General features: G+C 44.4%; 1 protein-coding gene across 2 annotated transcripts in view; it reads right to left on the bottom strand.

The window, feature by feature from the left end:
* HIBADH (3-hydroxyisobutyrate dehydrogenase) overlaps positions 1-18,642 on the bottom strand; it is a 268,039-nt gene that overhangs the window by 37,119 nt on the left and 212,278 nt on the right. For both annotated transcript variants that reach the window (XM_075316684.1, XM_075316683.1), the window contains exons 5-6: positions 12,591-12,724; positions 11,124-11,200 (exon numbers count right to left, since the gene is read on the bottom strand). In XM_075316684.1, coding sequence (XP_075172799.1) covers positions 11,124-11,200; positions 12,591-12,724 — 211 coding nt within the window. The remainder of the gene's footprint in view (positions 1-11,123; positions 11,201-12,590; positions 12,725-18,642) is intronic.

The raw sequence follows: 18,642 nt of genomic DNA, 5'->3' as shown, positions 1-18,642 counted from the left end.
TGATAGGAAGAGGAGGCGGAGCAGAGTAAACACACACACATTTCACAGACATAGAACACACACAGATCGCACTCACACACAGACACATACGATATACATGCAAATCAAACGGACATATATATAAAAAAAACAAAAAAAAAAACATGTGGGCTCCGCTGTATTTTTACCTTCCAGCCGAGGTAAACACACAGTGGCGGCCCGGTATTCTCAGGCTGGGGAGGGCGAAGGGCAGAGTTAATGTCCCCCCTCCCGAAGCAGAGAATATCAGCCCACAGCTGCCCCAGGACTGTCACATCCATTATGCGGCAGTCCCGGAGTGTCCCCAGCTCTTCCAGATGCCGTGATGCGGTGGCAATCCAGGTAATAATGAGTTACATGGCAGCGGATCGCTGCCATTTAAGTCTAGGCTTGATCATGGCAGCGTCTATGAGACAGCTGACATGATCAACCCGTAAGTAAAGTGAATAAACACACACCGAAAAATCCTTTATTTTAAATAAAACACAAAAAAGCCCTCCCAACACACAGCTCCGGCGTAATCCACGTCCTGCGATGCTTGCATCCAGCGGCAACTGACACACTGCTGAATGCAGCCTCGCAACGAGACAGACTGCAGAGAGGTAATTACAGGGAATTTCCCATGGCTGGTAATGTGAACAACACAATAACGCTCGGGAGAAATGCAGTCATCTATCTATCCTATCTATCTATCTATCTATCTATCCCTCTATCTCAGAAGGAACTTTTTGTTTTTTTTCTTCAATGTGCTTTATTGCATTGAATGCATTAAAACACATGTACCAACCCGCATGCGGAAAAACCGCGGCAATACCGCGGTAAAACCGCAGCAAACCGCATGCGGTTTTCGGGTGCGGTTTGCCGTGTTTTTTTACCGCGGGTATGGTAATCTTTCAGACCCTGCGGAATTTGAAGAAAATTCCGTTTTCCAGTGTGCACAGGGCCTTAAGGTGTCTCAGACTGCGTGCCCACGATCAGTGTTCACAGTTTTGGACACAGGGTGCTTTGGCTGTGTCGTACAGTGGAAGAACAGTGGGTGGGATTTATAGAAACTCCATGCCCACTGTGCTTGTTTTTCCCACACCATAAACTGACCTGCAGTGAAGCTTCCCGAGCTGCAGCATGTCAATTTATGTTGCGGAACCGCGAGTGTTCTCCGCAGGGAAAACGGAGAAAGTCTGCAGCTGCCCGAATCATGGGCACGGGTCTCTGCGGTCTCCTGTGGACAGCACTCACGACCCCGCAGGAGAGGACACCCTACATCGCCCAGGGCGCAGCGTGTCCTAATCGTATGCACATACCCTTATACTGGCAGTTATTTGTCTCATTTCTTTTGCCAAAATTTGCAAAGCAAAATTGCAATCATATCAAGGTCTGAAATCGGGAAATCAAGAATAGATTCATGGAAGGGCCACATTCGACAGCAAATCTGCAACTAAAGCACAGAGAACATACCGCTCATTACTCAGTCACATTTTGTTTCATTTTTTATGGCAAGAGACATTGGGTAGCGCATAATGACGAAGACATTCCTTCCGCCTTTAAATTTCCTTATCCATTGACATTTGGGGCACTTCCAACTTAACAAGCCTAAGGATCAGTTTATTTTAATTTTCTTGCTGTCAGCCGTAGAACCTATTACATCTGAAGATCCTGCGATACCGGCACAGCTTCATCAACATCAAATAAATACCACAAGGAAAATAAATTGTTAGTGTTGAGAGAAATGATGCTGGTGGGGAAAGGGGGGGAGGGGGGGGGGGGGGGGAGAAAAAAACCAAAACAAAAACACTAAAAAATTCTCGATACATACTTTTAACAATTAATTACCGAACTAAAAATGTACTGGATGCCACTGGGAAGACTCCGATAATGCACGTCAGCTTATACTCGCGCTATGACATATCCCCCCTAAATGCTTATTTTCTTCTGAAAACCTGTTCGGTGTTAAGCCTTTTTTTTTAAAGCAAGTGTACCATTAAAAGAGCAAGCAGGAAGCATTTTGCATTTCATCTTTTTCTGTATTCTTCATACTGGTTTCCACATAACTGACAGTGAAAATTAGACATGGTATTAAAATCAGTTACTGAAGTCCTCTGTCTTCCTCTAAGACCAAAGCATGTAATGGTCTAAAGCCGGCTGGAATATAATTGTCATTCAGTACGAGTCTTTCCTAGAAAGTCATGCTTCATTGGAGAAGACTGAGTTTCCATTTGAAATCAACAAATTAATCCGAGACAGGTATCTGAAAGGGCAAGTTTAATAGGAAGCAGCTACTGGGCTCTCAACCATGATAAAATGTTATTGCTGTTCCCCTGTAAATTGGCTGGGAACATATGATACTTTCTGCATAAGAGGCCCATTGCTGTGCGAGAGATATACTGCTGAAGCTATCAAAATGATGACAGTCTGTCAGTCCCCATAATAGGCTGCCAATGGCTTTGCTGTGTGAGCGCTACTGTTTACAATTGGGAACATTCTCCCCGCAGTAATAAAAATAACATAAAAGAAAGCCATTATTGTTACAAAATATGAAATAAAACACCGAATCGCTTGTCACAATTTCAATGAGAAAAAATGGAAGACTGAAAGTACTTTAAAGTGTTAAAGCTTATTCTTTTTTTTTTTTCTACGCTTTCATTTTAATATTATGTGAGGGTTTGATATAATCACAATAGAAGGGAAAAAAAGTAATTGTACTATATATTCCGAAAATGCTGTGTTAACTGTAATAAGGGCTATGCAACAAATACTATTTCTGGTGGAAAGATCATGTTACAAAAATCACTCAAGTCAAATTCTATTGGACCAAATTATAGGTTATGGTTGGGGGGGGGATGTATTCTACTACGCAATTGAATGACCCTCATAGGCTGAAATTAAAAGGGAACCTGACAGCGGATACATGCTGCTTGATCCACAGGCAGCATGCATCAGGCACTGACTGTATGAATTGCCCCAGGTATGATTGACACAATTGCTATACATTTTGGAGAAAAACATACTTTAAAAGGGAATCTGTTGGAAGGATTTTGCGATTTAATCTGAGAGCAATATGACATAGGGGCTCAGAGACTGATTCCAGTGATGTCTCATTTACTGTCTCATTTACTGGGAGGTGTATTGTGGTTTAAATAAAATCAGTGTTTTAGCAGCAACTCCCCCCCCCCCATCATAGATTAGAAGCGCTCAATGTATAGTGTACACAGAAAGCTGCTAATTAGTGGTGTGGGTGGGATTATACAAAGCTCAGCATTCTGAGAACTGCCAGATCTGCAGCAGAGAAAACGTGTATCAAAATAATAGGCAGACCAGCAAGTGATATCCGTAGAATCAGGGTCTGAGCCCAACCTCATAATGCTCTCAGATTACATAACTAAAACCTGGTGACATATTCCCTTTAAAAGTCACTAGGGACTGAGGCGCAGAGAGACTAGTTAGACAGGCGGGTCCCCAGTGGCTTCCCTCCACCCACTGCCAGTGACTGACCGGTCTCTCACCAAAAAATGCCAGCAGAGAGAGACTTGTCAATTAAGGCAGCAGGTGAGGGCAAGACGTCAAGAACCCTCCTGTCCAAATAGTCTCCCATGTAGCTCGGTCTTCGGAGGCTTTTAAAGTATGTTTTCTCTAAAATGCTGCAGAGATTAAGGGGCCCTTTGCACACTACGACATCGCAAGCCGATGCTGCGATGCCGAGCGAGATAGTCCCCACCCCCGTCGCAGCTGCGATATCATGGTGATAGCTGCCGTAGCGAACATTATCACTACGGCAGCTTCACATGCACTCACCTGCCCTGCGACGTCGCTCTGGCCAGCGAACCGCCTCCTTCCTAAGGGGGCGGGTCGTGCGGCGTCATAGCGACGTCACACGGCAGGCAGCCAATAGAAGCGGAGGGGCGGAGATGAGCGGGACGTAAACATCCCGCCCACCTCCTTCCTTCCGCATAGCCGGTGGAGGCAGGTTGGAGATGCTCCTCGCTCCTGCGGCTTCACACACAGCGATGTGTGCTGCCGCAGGAACGAGGAACAACATCGTAACATCGATCTTTCCCAATTCATGGAAATGACAGACGCTACACCGATGATAACGATAACGACGCTTTTGTGCTCGTTAATCTTATCAAAAATGCTTTACACACTACGATGTCGATAGCGACGCCGGAAGTGCGTCACTTTCACTTTGACCCCACCGACATCGCACCTGCGATGTCATAGTGTGCAAAGGGCCCCTAAGAGTCAAACATACCTGACTGAGGTCATGCATCCAGTGCCTGATAGATCAAGCCCGTGGATCGGGCAGCATGCATCAGCTGTCAGATTCCCTTTAAACTAGAATTTCAGCTTGGGCTGGATTCACACCACCATTTGAACATTCTGGATTTGTTTTGTTTCAGAAGCAGAAAAGTGTTATGTAACAGCTCTGCTTAACCACCCATTGATTATATTGGAGTTACTGATTTGGTCAGTTTGTGTTAATTCAGCTAGATTCCATTTATTTCCACTTTTTTCCTCCCAATGGAAAAATAGCGCAGTTTGTGGCACTTTTAGATCTGTTAAAAAACACTGGAAACTGAAAAGTACAAATGTAGTTTTTTTTTCTTTTTAGCCTTCTGGTTTATGGCAAATGGATATAAAAAGTAGACTTTTTATTTCACTTTATTCTGATCAATTTCTTGAAGGCAAACCCCATCCCCCCTCCAAAAAAAAACCCTTGTAAAATTGCAAAGAAACGGCAAAGTAAGCCTATTCCAATTGGTAGAATCTACAGTCTTTATCGGACTATAAGACGCAACCTGGTTTTAGAGGAGGAAAATAAAATTTTCAGCAAAAAAATGTGGTCATGAGACACTGTTATGGGGCGAGGATCTGCTGCTGACACTGTTATGGGGGTAATGTCCCCAAATTCTCTACTAAGGTACCTGATCTTGGTAATGATCCTCCTGCCTTGAATATAATCCCCATCCTTGTATATACATGTCCCTCATCCTGGTATAGCCCCCATCCTCCTATATGCCGCCATCCTGGTATATACCCCCATCCTGCTATATACCCCCATCCTGCTATATACCCCCATCCTGCTATATGGCATGTATCCTGTGGCACAAAAAACATAAACGTTTATGTGGCACCCCAGGGTTCAGTTGCCACAAATATACCTGTACCTGGGGCAGGGAAGGATCTTCACATCAGGTAATCCCACAAACAACACTTCCACTCCAAGCCTAGAGGCGTCACAAAATACTTTTTTTTTATTTATTATTATTTACTGACTTTCAGCGACCACCAGGGCCACGGGACCCTGCACAGGCCCCCGTGACATAATCCCATTATCCAACGCCCGGAACAGAGTACCCCATGGCCCTGGGGTGGGTCAGCTTTTGACGTCACGAACAGGATCCGCCAGTCTGTCACACAGCTACTCGTGCGGGCTAAGCACAGCCCTCTCTCTTTCTGATGTCTTCCCTATCCTCGCTCGAGCTCAACTCCAGACTGTCTGTCTGACTCCGCCTCCAAACCTGGATTTAAAGGGGACTTCAAGCCTGGAGGGGGAGCTCTACAAGCCGAGTTCAGGTGGAGTGGAAGTGTTTGTGGGATTACCTGATGTGGACATCCTTCCCTGCCCCAGGTACAGGTATATTTGTGGCAATTGAACCCTGGGGTGCCACATTTATACTCATCTTTCCTCGCTCAAGCAGCATTGCTCATCCTCCTGTCTGTCAGTTGCAGTGACGCTGACCTGTGTGGAGCCATCACCGTCCTCTGCAGCATCGCGATGTCTTTCTGTCTGCCGGCCCGCTGATCTGTGATCTGTGTGGAGAGCGATGTGCACAGGGATGATGTACGACCGCTGCTGTAGTCTCCAAACACAGCAGCGGTCGGCAGACAGGAGGACATTGCGATGCTGCATGCAACGGTAACAAGTGAGTATACTTATTCACTGCACCCCACGCTGATGATGATGCACGGGGAGCAGTGAATACAGCCGCACATGATCAATCCAGGCTGTAGTTGCCAGGGGTGATCACGCAGGCCGGCTGTTAATTATGCGCGCACCCCCCGCCCATCATCCCGCCAACCTGTCAGCGCCGACTTCAGCGCTGAGAGATGATGGGTGGGAGGATGAGCATGCGTATGACATGAGCAGGCCCACGTGGTCACGGCAGGCACTACTACAGCCTGCGCATGCCGCCAATGACCCGCTCCACCCTCATTCCCCGTAGCCATGCCCTACATTCAGACTATAAGACGCACCGCCCACTTTCCCCCAACATTTGGGGAGAAAAAAAGTGCGCCTTATAGTCCGAAAAATACAGTATATAAGGGTTATTTTCCACTTTCGATTTCTCTATGCCAGTGTGATCCGATAAAACATCGAATTGCCCTCGCACCTTTGCAAAACTATGGGGCACTATCCTCTTGCCTTTTATTACCTGTCACGAATCGTGCTCTCTGTGCAATTGCAGCATGCTGCGTTTGGCAGCGAGTCTCGGCTCACGCACCCCCATATAAGCCTATGGAATCATGTGAAACATCGCACTGCACTCGCATGTTATGCGACTGCAGTGCAATATACGCAGCGACAGGCAGCAGAGGAGATGGGAGAAAGTGCTGCCTCCCTCTTCTCAGAGGCTGTGATACGATCGCAAGATCGCATCACAGTCGCATGACCCTCGGCTGTACGCAAGTGGAAAAAGAAACCTAAGTCATCAAATTTAGTTTCTTTCTAATATATGTTAATTACATTTTGCAATTTTCAATTATCTTTCAGGGTTTTTTGTTTTTTTTTTAGGTAAAGTTAAAAGAAAGGAATAAAAAAATTCTATGAATTTCACTTATCAGCCTATATGGACGATCCAAACAAATGCAAAACCCCTTTGATAAGCGGCCAATTGCCTCAAATTAGGGTGGAAAATTCCTAACTGTAGTCAATCACAGGATCATCTAAAAAATCAAATATAATACTTGTATTTTTACATATTTCAAGAAAGCTATCCAGGACCCCCTTGATTTCTTCATTGAATTAACTATCGCACCATAGTCTCATCTGACAGTAGAGGAACCCAATCTGTTACTATGGAGAGTGTGAGAATAGAGAAGATTTCATTTCAAAAGCATACAATTTGGTTTTACGGAAAAAGCCATCCAATGAGAGACCAACCCAAAATTTCAGACAATATTTAGCCCTTCCTGAAACAGAAATCTGTGGTTCGATTTCCCACAGAATGCCGTGTACCATACTAGCCAACTCTTTTTTTACTCAATCCCTCACTAACGTTCAAGTAACAGGAGGCAGTCCCCAATCCTTGCCATCTTAAAACAAAAATAAATACTTAGTCCCCAAATAGCCACATTTTAAGACAACAGTATGCCCGGGACACCCACTATAAATGGTTGTTCCACTAAAAACACTTATTGCCATATTACAGACTTTATTTCCACCACATTCAAACAATCTTCACCACAATCATGGGGCCCAGGATTTATATTCTAGTGATTGTCTAAGCCGAAGATCCTCCAGAAATCCTATATTTATTTGTCACTTAACCTTGGAGATGATTATAAACATTTTGTGGAAACCTCTTAGGTGACTCTCCTAAAACAATTTTCACAAAAAATGTATAGTATGTCATTAAAGAGGACCTATCACTTGCTCAAAAAAAATTAATTTAAAGGGAACCAGTTCCCAGATTTTGGCCTTCTAAACTAAAACAAGCACTTTTACTGCATTCTCTAAACTACACCACCCTGATGAAGGCTACGGCAAAACACGTGTTGGTGTGGCTCAGCAGTGGTGTAATGGCGACAGATATTTAACCTCTATGATTGGAATTTTGGGAAGTTCTTACTTTCCTATTTTCCTGTATTTGTGCCATATAGTTATTTTCAAACCGAGATCTAAAGCCATTTTTCTTCTGGCTTTTATTGTGTGATCTATGGTTCATTTAACCCTTTGATGAATATATTCTAGTACATCCCATTCATTGGAATTTTATTGTTATATCCATTTTGGGAATAGATATCTGTGATGTGATACATATTTATATTCAAATCTAAATGTTTATTATTGCTATCTGTTTGCAATCATCTTGCTGAGCTTTGTGGTGCTCTGGCACTTTTTTAATTACTTTTTCCTTGCATTTTACGGTTTTTAAAAATATTTTCTTCAAATAAAATAATATATTTATATTACTTATTTGTCTGTATGGCTACATTCCTTTTTTGTTTTTTTTTGCATTCTATAAAAGGTGCACGTTACCCTCTGACCCTCCCTGTAGACCCCACAAATACCTTTATAAAATCTCCCGCCATGTATGTATATTGTCCGGTCTGATGGGCATCCTAATCTGCATCTCCTGTCCCTCCTTTCGCCGTCCTCTTGTGCTGATTGACGTGGATGGTGCCTCGGGTGCCATCCACATAGGCAAAATAATGCGCCTGCACTCACATATTCCCGGCTCTTGCAGGTGCACTTCGCTCTGCCATGTTGCGGGCAGAGCCAAAAACATAGGGGTGCCTGAGCGAACTGGCGACTTCTCTGCGCAGGCACAAGATTTTGCCCAGCGATGTGGATGAAGCGGGTGATTTAAAAAAATACTTGAGCTCTCCTGATTCTGCCGTTATTTCCCGTTTTGTGCTGTATCACTCTATTGCACAGATATTTACATTTGTGGCTATTGGAGCACAGTATGAAATCTCTGCTTGCAGACCAATTGGGTGTTTCTTAATAATCTTCTCGGGGAGGGGGAGGGGGGGGAGAGTGCCTTCAACCCGCCCTCTCAGACCATCATAGCTTGGCATCTGATCTAGCAGTCTCCGACACCACCCAAGTTGTGATTGGCAGCATCTGGGAAGAAGGGATGAAAATGCATTCCCCCAGAGAAGACAATGAAGAAACTCCCAATAGAACTACAAGCAGAGATTTCACATACTGTGCTCCAAAAGCAACAAATGTGAATATCTGTGCAACAGAGAGACAATACAACATGGAAGAGAGAGGCAGAATCGGGATAGCACAGAGATTTTTATAAGGTATGTGGGTAATTTTTTTTTTTTGGCCCAACTGACAGTTTTTTAAGACTATAGACAAAAGAATGGTCCAAGATCATATTGTTCTTAATTTTTGTTGTACATTGGTAAACAGATATTTGTACTCAAATACTATATACTGTACTTTTTGTTTTGTACGATTATTAATTTAACATGTTTGGAAAAATAAAAGATATAATAGGCAGGAATGTATTGGCTTTTCTCACCACAACTGCTTGCTAGATATACTGCATTCTCACAGCTTGTTACAATGTTAAGGATATTGATAAACCAATTATCACTGATGCAAAACAAATTTCTATTTTATCTCAATTACTCTATGACACAAAATAGTTTACCAACCAAACACTTCAATAAAAACTCAATTTCCAGTGTTAATTAATAGACGGTCCAAGAATAAAATTTAAAGTCAGCAGTGTATACAAGTCATTACAGTGTCGTACGTATAAATCTTCAAGGAAAAATGCAAGCATAGTAATAAAAAAGGTAAAGAACACTACAAGGAGAACAGCTTAAAAAACCTTCAATTTATACCTCCTCCAAAATGTGTTTAGGCTGTGATTACAATTGATATGGGGCTAACTTGTCGGTTAGGTTAAGGCTGTGTGCACACAGTGCAGGGGGTTTTTTTGTTTTTGTTTTTTTGTGCACTTTTGTCACAAAACTGCTAGCAAATCCTTATGCCAGCAAAGTCAATGAGAAACCTGAAGTGTAGAGACATATGTTGAGTTTTTGTTTGCAGATCTGGTGCAGAATATCTGCGGCATGTAAATGCTTTCAGTGTTTTTGCCTGCGTTTTTTACTATTGAAAGCAATGAAAAGCGCTTAAAAAATTCACATAAAAAACAAGACAAAAATGTAAGTTTTTCCTGCCAAGAGATGCAGTAATGGTGCAGCAATTTCATCAACAAAATAGTCAATGTGCGCACATAACCTAATAGTGCTATAAAGCTGTGCAGCCGGCTCACACTCAAAGTCCAGGTACAGGGAGGAAAAAAAACTTTTTTCATCCCAGCAGCCTCTGGCTTACAGTCGAAAAGGTGTGGCTTCAGTCACTGCTCAATAGTTAGTGAGCGCTGACTGTAGCTGTGGGTCAGTGCAGATTTACTGTTACAACCACCGCTCACTACGTACTAAGCAGTGACTGAAGCCTTGCTGGCTGTGCCTCTCTGAGAAAATCATAGGCTGCTGGGAGGAATAAAGTGAATTTCTTCCCGGTAGTCAGGCTTTTCAGTGCGGCTTGAGAACATAGCCTCGGGCCAGTAAATCTGGCTGCAAAGAAAGAAGAGACAATAGGTGCTCGAATACTGATTGCAGTTTGTCAAGGAATAAACTGTGGAGATCAATTTTCCTCTCTGGTACTGACAACTAGTATTGGAGTTTGACTGTTAATCCCAGCCGCACCATCTCTCCTGATCGAACATTCACACGTGTGCTTGTCCTCAGCTTTTAGAATTTGTGCATAGCATTCTCCGCTAGAGCTGGGTATAATGATTTGCGGGATTCTGAACCATTGGCTAGGTCTGTAGTTTCGGGCCATTGGAAAATCTCTTATCTTCTCGGATTCCCTGACATGACTTGATTAGCCGGGCTGGCGCAAAATCATGATTGTGTCATGACGTACAAATGATGTCGCACCTGTCCAGCTAATCAAAAACATAATGGAGATCTTAAAAGGTATGAGATTCATGAGTCTTTGTCCAGCGGTTAGAGAAAACTGACCTGGCCAATGGATCAGTTACAAAATATGATCTGCCCAACCCTTCTGACAGTTTATTAATTTCTATGTGAATGGTATAATACTTAATTTCAACTGTGGGGGGCGCTGCAGAGGAAGTGATCACTTTCTGTTTGGTTTAATTACCGTAAGAACTATATCTGTGAAGGAGGGAGGGGGAGAAGCAGCAAAATATGTGATCAGGGTATCAAATGAAAATATTTGATTCAAATCTTATGTTCTGTGATCAATGATCTCACAGTATTCTATGTCAGCCACTTCAATTAAGACTTTTAAAATACTTTTTAATATCTCAATAATAGAAATATATTGCACATACCTGATTCCAAGATTCATGGTTTCTGCTGTTCCAATCATACTGATAGCTAAAAGCATGTTGTTGCAAATTTTTGCTGCCTGAAAATACATTTTATAAAGTCTTTAGTAAGGAAATCCCAAGATTATCATAATATACCGTATTTTTCGGACTATAAGACGCACTTTTTCCCCCCAAATGTTGGGAGAAAGTGGGGGGTGTGTCTTATAGTCTGAATGTAGGGCTGCAGGGAATGAGGGTGCTGCGGTGGAGCGGGTCATCGGCGGCACGAGCAGGCTGTAGCAGCGCCTGCCGTGACCATGTGGACCCACTCATTTAATATGCACGCGCATCCTCCCACCCATCATCTCTCAGCGCTGAAGCCGGCGCTGATAGGTGGGCGTGGTGATGGGCGGAGAATGCGCGCATATTAAACAGCCTTCCCGCATGATCACCCCTGGCAACTACAGCCTGGAGTGATCATGTGCGGTTGTATTCACTGCCCCCCGCACATCATAATCAGCACGGGGAGCAGTAAATCAGTATAACTCACCGGCCACGATCCCTGCAGCACCGCAATGTCCTCCTGTCTGTGCTGGTGGCGGCTGTGTGGAGACTAGCGGTGCTCACAGGGATGACGTCATCGCTGTGCGCACTTGTCCACACGCAGCCGCCGGCAGACAGTAGGTCATCGCGGTGCTGCAGGGATCGTGGCCAGCTCCACACAGGTAAGCGGCGCTGCTGCCGGCACAGACATGAGGAGGAGCAATGCTGCGTGGAGCGAGAAAAGGAGAGTATGAACGTTTATTTGTTTTATGTGCCACAGGATGCAGGCCGTATAACAGGATGGGGTATATAGCAGGATGGGGATATAGAGCAGGATGAGGGTATATAGCAGGATGGGAGTATATTATGAGCAGGATGGTGGTATATTATGAACAGGATGGGGGTATATGAGCAGGATGGGGGTATATGAGCAGGATGGGGGTATATGAGCAGGATGGGGGTATATGAGCAGGATGGGGGTATATGAACAGGATGGGGGTATATGAACAGGATGGGGGTATATGAGCAGGATGGAGGTATATAGCAGGATAGAGGTATATAGCAGGATAGAGGTATATAGCAGGATGGGGCCATATGCCAGGATGGGGTGTACAGCAGGATGCTGCCATATGCCAGTATATAGCAGGATGCGGCCATATGCCAGGATGACGGTATATAGCAGGATGGGGGCTATACCAGGATGAGGGACATATACTGTATATACAAGGCATGAGGATCATTACCAGGATGGGGTACCTTAGAGAATTTAGGGACATTATCCCCATAACCGTGTCAACAGCAGATCCTCGCCCCATAAGTGTGTCATGACCAAATTTTTTGCTTAAAATTTTATTTTCCTCCTCTAAAACCATGGTGCGTCTTTTAGTCCGAAAAATACGGTAATATTACTAACTCAGAAAACAGTACGATAAGTGAATGTCATACCTGCCCTGTTCCAACCTCTCCACAGTAGATCACATTGGCTCCCATACATGTCAAAAGCTCTTTAGCTGCATCAAATTCTTGTTCAACGCCACCAACCATAAATGTCAAGTTCCCAGATCTGGCTGCACCAACGCCTGAAAGTAAAAGGCAATGGTAATCATAACAGAATACACATAATTCTAAAACCAAATAGGCTTCTAATTGATAATTGAAAAAATTTAATTGCAGGGCCTGCTTAACTCTGGGCAACGATCAGGAGAGAATATTTGTTCAAATTGTCTTTGTTAAAAGTCTCTTAAGGCAGTAGAGGAGTTGACTATGGAATCTGATACATACTTAAAAGGGAACCTGACAGCTGATACATGCTGACCGATCCACAGCCAGCATGCATCAGACACTGGCTATATGATTTTAGCCATAATTTTCACCAGGGACTGAGCTGCATAAGAGCCTAGTCATCAGGTCCCAATTAGTTTTTTCCCTGACCACTGCCCTGAAGTGACAGGTTTCACTCTGCACGTGTGTATAAAGAGAGCCATCACTCAAGGGGAGTTGGTGGGGTGAAAGCTACTGGGGACCTGCCTTTCTGCCTAGTCTCCTGTTTCAAGCATGTGATGCTGGTTCAAACTCACCTGTAGCAAATAACAGGTGTGGGCAATATAAAAATCACACCTGAAACCAGCTAAAATGGGGAGTAGTTGACTCATTCTTTGCATTGTGTGTCTGAGTGTCACACTAAACATGGAGAACCGAAAGAGAAGAGAACTGTGAGGAACTGAGAACCAAAATTGTTGAAAAATTGATCTTGATGTTCCTTTCTCCATGGTACGTCCATAATCAAGATGTTTACAACCCATGGCACTGTAGCTAATCTCCTTGAACATGGACGGCAGATAAAAATTGATGAAAGGTTGCAACTCAGGATAGTCTGGATGGTGGATAAGCAGCCCTACTCAAGATCCTATAAAATTCAAGCTGTCCTGCCGACTCAGGGTGCATCAGTGCAAACTATCCGTCAACATTTTAATTAAATTAAATGCTATGGCAGGATTGCAAAGAGGCCCCCACTGATGACAAAGACATAAAAATAACCTCGATTGGCCTTTGGCAAAATGTACGTGAGTAAGCCTAAGCCAAAATCCTTCTGGAAGAGAGTCTTGTGAACAGATGAGACTAAAGGCCCCGTCACACTAAGCAACATCGCTAGCAACATCGCTGTTAACGAACAACTTTTGTGACATTGCTAGCGATGTTGCTGTGTGTGACATCCAGCAACAACCTGGACCCTGCTGTGAGGTCGTTGGTTGTTGCTGAATGTCCTGGGCCATTTTTTAGTTGTTGCTGTCCCGCTGTGAAGCACAGATCGCTGTGTGTGACAGCGAGACAGCAACAACTAAATGTGCAGGCAGCAGGAGCCGGCTTCTGCGGAGGCTGGTAACCACAGTAAACATCGGGTAACCAAGAAGCCCTGTCCTTGATTACCCGATATTTACCTTCGTTACCAGCCTCCGCCGCTCTGTCAGTGCCGGCTCCTGTTCTGTGCACATGTAGCTGCAGGACACATCGTGTTAATTAACCCGATGTGTGCTGTAGCTAGGAGAGCAGGGAGCCAGCGCTAAGCATTGTGCGCTGCTCCCTGCTCTGTGCACATTTAGCTGCAGTACACATCGGGTAATTAACCCGATGTGTGCTGTAACTAGGAGAGCAGGGAGCCAACGCTCAGTGTGCGCTGCTCCCTGCTCTCTGCACGTGTAGCTCCGTGCGCTGGTAACCAAGGTAAATATCGGGTTGGTTACCAGATATTTACCTTAGTTACCAAGCGCAGCATCTTCCACGCGGCGCTGAGGTCTGGTCACTGGTTGCTGGTGAGCTCACCAGCAACTCGTGTAGCGACGCTCCAGCGATCCCTGCCAGGTCAGGTTGCTGGTGGGATCGCTGCAGCGTCGCAGTGTGACATCTCACCAGCAACCTCCTAGCAACTTACCAGCGATCCCTATCGTTGTTAGGATCGCTGGTAAGTTGCTTAGTGTGACTGGACCTTAAGATAGACCTTTTTGGTCAAGTACATAATTTTACTGTTTACCAAATGGAATGAGGTCTACAAAGAAAAGAACATAGTACCTCATAGTCAAATAGGGTGGAGGTTGAAACATTTTTTGGGTCCGTTTTGCCGCCTCTAGCACTGGGTGCCTTGACTGTGTGTAAGGCATCATGAAACCTGAAGATTACTAAAGGATTTTGGATTGCATTGTAGTGCCCAGTGTCAGAAAAGTGAGATGATGTTTCAGGTCATGGGTCTTCCAGCATGACAAAGACCCCAATAAACTTCAAGAAGCCCCCAGAAATCAATGGAAAAGCACTGGAGAGTTCTGAAGTGGCTAGGAAGGAGTCCGGATCTAAGTCCAATTGAACACACATTAAGATGAGGGTGCCAACAATTTTGTCAAGACCATTTTTGGGGTTTGTGTGAAATTATGTCCAATTTGCCTTTTGTTCTCAGATTATTTGTAATGTTCTAATACACACAAAGGAAATAAAAATGTGTATAACAAAATGTGTAATTGCAATAATTGAAATACTTCATTTTCTGGAACAATGTCAAGGGTGCCAACACTTTTGACCATAACCCAAATATAAAAAAAATAGTAAATGTGTGCCATAAGGGCTATAAGCTTGTATACCAACTACCCTCTTGTAAGTGTTAAGTGACCCTGGTACAAACCAGGTAACGATTCCAAACAAGCTTTTTCCTGTCCTCTTATATCCATTACACTGGATGAGAAGATGAAGCAGATTACAATATGTTAGCGCATTAAATATATATGTTCAGAGATAAATATTTACTAAGTAAGGGATTACTGAAATTCGTAATTCCTTGAGAAGGTATTTTGAATGTCTAGTGTCCTTTTCAGTGGTCTCGCTGTTTCCTTTCAGTTCACACTACTTGACTGGGAAAAAACAGCCCATTAATTACTGGCAATGATACTTTACTGATCCTTTAGCTGTGTTTATCCACAGTGCATAATAATGAATTCAGTAATCCTGTGATATGACCTGAAACAAATTAAGACGACAATTCAAGCCAGATCTTACAAACAAAACCCAGTATTATCCATCATAGGTCAACAGCTTTTTATCTAGATTACAGGCCACTAAATAGCTACAGAGAGCCATTTATTAGAGCAAAATTAATGCTGACAACGGCTCTCAGCTGGTTAATTTTCTGACAGCTGCACTCCCTCAGATATACAAACACTTTAGGTTGTAAACAGCAAAAAGTAAATTACTGAAGAAAAAAAAACGCAATACAAACAATTAATCATTTCACGAGACGGAAAACAAGAAAATTAATACTTTTTTCCATGGTGAATTTTATTTAGAAAAAAGAACTGTCCCCAATTATCAAGTATGGGTGTATATTCTAAACAAAAAGGAAAACAGATATTTACAGAAAAAAAATGTTTGTGTCAATTTATTAAATTAAATAGACACAAAAAAGATATTTAACCAAAGTGGAAGTAAAGTTGAAATTAGATCAGCTGGTGTTGTCTAATTAGGTTCACCTTTAGATTGGCCATATAGGATTTTGAGGGAAAAAATTAAAAAGGAGTCTAAGGGGTACTTTGCACACTACGACATCGCAAGTCGATGCTGCGATGCCGAGCGCGATAGTCCCTGCCCCCGTCGCAGCTGCGATATCTTGTGATAGCTACCGTAGTGGACATTATCGCTACGGCAGCTTCACATGTACTTACCTGCCCTGCGACGTTGCTCTTGCCGGCGACCCGCCTCCTTCCTAAGGGGGCGGGTCGTGCGACGTCACACGGCAGGCGGCCATTAGAAGCAGAGGGGCGGAGATGAGCGGGACGTAAACATCCCGCCCACCTTTTTCCTTCCGCATAGCCGGCGTGAGCCGCAGGAAGGAGATGTTCCTCGCTCCTGCGGCTTCACACACAGCGATGTGTGCTGCCGCAGGAACGAGGAACAACATCGTAAGATCGGTCCTTCTGAAATTATGGAAATGACCGACGCTACACCGATGATACGGTTTCGACGCTTTTGCGCTCGTTAATCGTATAAAAAACGATTTACACACTCAGATATCGACAGCGAGGCCGGATGTGCGTCACTTTCGATTTGCCCCCACCAACATCGCAGCTGCGATGTCATAGTGTGCAAAGTACCCCTAAGTATAAAATGACTGCTAAAACAAAGAACACTTGGTGCGACCAAACAATCCACTCTCACCTACTTGTTTTCCATCTATTGCTTTATCATTCTGTGGCCTCTATATAGCCATAGCTGTCAATCCAGTATGATGTGGGCAGAAATAGTGGTGGTTAAAACCATGGCGCTCATGATCTTTCATAGAGCAGATATTTCCCCGGCAGATAAATCTAGGATGTACCCCTCTGGTAACTACCTTTGCCCTAAATGCATGCATTCCCCAGCCGATATTTTCCAATGTCTGTGGGATTGCCCGAGGATACGGGAGGTCTGGCGTGCACTCACAATACGTTCCTAATACCTTAATCTTTCTTTTCCCCTCTCCCCTGAGAGGGCAATCTTCAATATTCTTCCACAAGACCAGCTGGATAGGCTTCCTGCCCATCAGCGCCGCACTTTATTCATCTGGACGGCGGCCACTTGTAAAAGTATCTTACACCTCTGGGCGCAGGACACAATCCCTACTGTTAGTCTGATTACTACGAAGGTGGCCTACCTCTTTAAAATGGACTGGGCAGAGTCCTTACTTAAAGAAAAACTCACCTCACGCTTTTTACATGGTCTTCTTTTATTAATGCCCAACCACCGTCCACGCGCCAAGCGGTGAATGACTGTTTCCAATTCACTGACTGGTACATGAGGGAGCAAGTAGCTGGCAGAGTTCCTGTTAAGCTTGTGTAATGTTTTGTCACAAGACTTTATGTGTGCCCTAGGAAGGGAGGTAGTGGAGGGGTTCTGGGAAGTTCTCCCAATTTGTTGGTTTATACTTAAAATATGCCGTCTAATCTCCCTTTTTTTGTTGTACTACTGAAAAACTGTATTTCCTTTTGTTTTATTTTATCTTGCATATGTCTGTGTGCCTTGGTTTTGTTTTTTTTTCCCCAATAAAAACAACAGTTTAACAAAAAAAAAAAAAGAAAACATGGTGGTTGTAAGGTGCGCTAAACTTTTTGACCACACTTCGGGTGCACAGAGTGCCTGAGCTTAGTTTGAACAATCATTTTGTGCTAACAAACTCCCTTTAAACAATCATTTCCTTTTAATGCTTAAAAGGTAGAGTTGATCTCTGCTGTAGAGTTGCTGGCCACATGGACGGTCTAAAAAAGGGAGATTAAGACAATGTTCATACGTTCAGTATTTGGTCAGCATTTTACACCAGTTTTTGTAAGTCAAAATCAGGAGTGGAACCATCAGAGGTAAAATATAATGGAAGCGTCCACTAGTGATGAGCGAGCATGTGTCGCGGGCGGAGGAGGGGACGCTGCGCTCTCCCACTGCTCGGGTCCGGCCACTGCTGCTTGGTGGTGGCTCGAGCGGTGGGCCGGATCCCGGGGACTCGAGCGTCATTCCTCGCCCGTGAGTGAAAAGGGGATTTGATTGTGGGGATTGGATATTGTCCGTGACGCCACCCACGGTTGTGGGGATATTGGTGACACCACCGCTGCTCTGGACGGGGATCCCGGGAGCGATGACAGTGAGCAGCCTGGATGTTATTTCTCCCCTCCGTGGGTAAGGGGTTGGTTGTCCCGGGGCCCGGTGATGGGGTAGGGATGGATGGCAGGCGGGTTACGGGGCCTGGCGAGGTGCAGGGTCGCGGGGGCAGCGCTGTGCCGCACGGCACGGTGGTACTCACTCAGCCAATGATGAGGACAGTTCTCGGTAAAACACACGGCTGGATGGACGGGTCCCACAGATGGCTGCGGTGTTGTTTCTCCCGGCAGGTTGATGGTGACTGCCTTTCCCTGCACCTATGTAGTGTAACGGTTCCAATGGGTTCCCACCGGTAACCCGCTCCCCAGCTTGGATGGGTGCTGAAGGAGCCCCT

The sequence above is a fragment of the Anomaloglossus baeobatrachus genome, chromosome 6 (genome assembly GCF_048569485.1).
Source record: "Anomaloglossus baeobatrachus isolate aAnoBae1 chromosome 6, aAnoBae1.hap1, whole genome shotgun sequence".
Lineage (NCBI taxonomy): Eukaryota > Metazoa > Chordata > Amphibia > Anura > Aromobatidae > Anomaloglossus > Anomaloglossus baeobatrachus.
The sequence above is the reverse complement of the archived record's forward strand: the minus strand, read 5'-3'. Positions and strand labels throughout refer to the sequence as shown.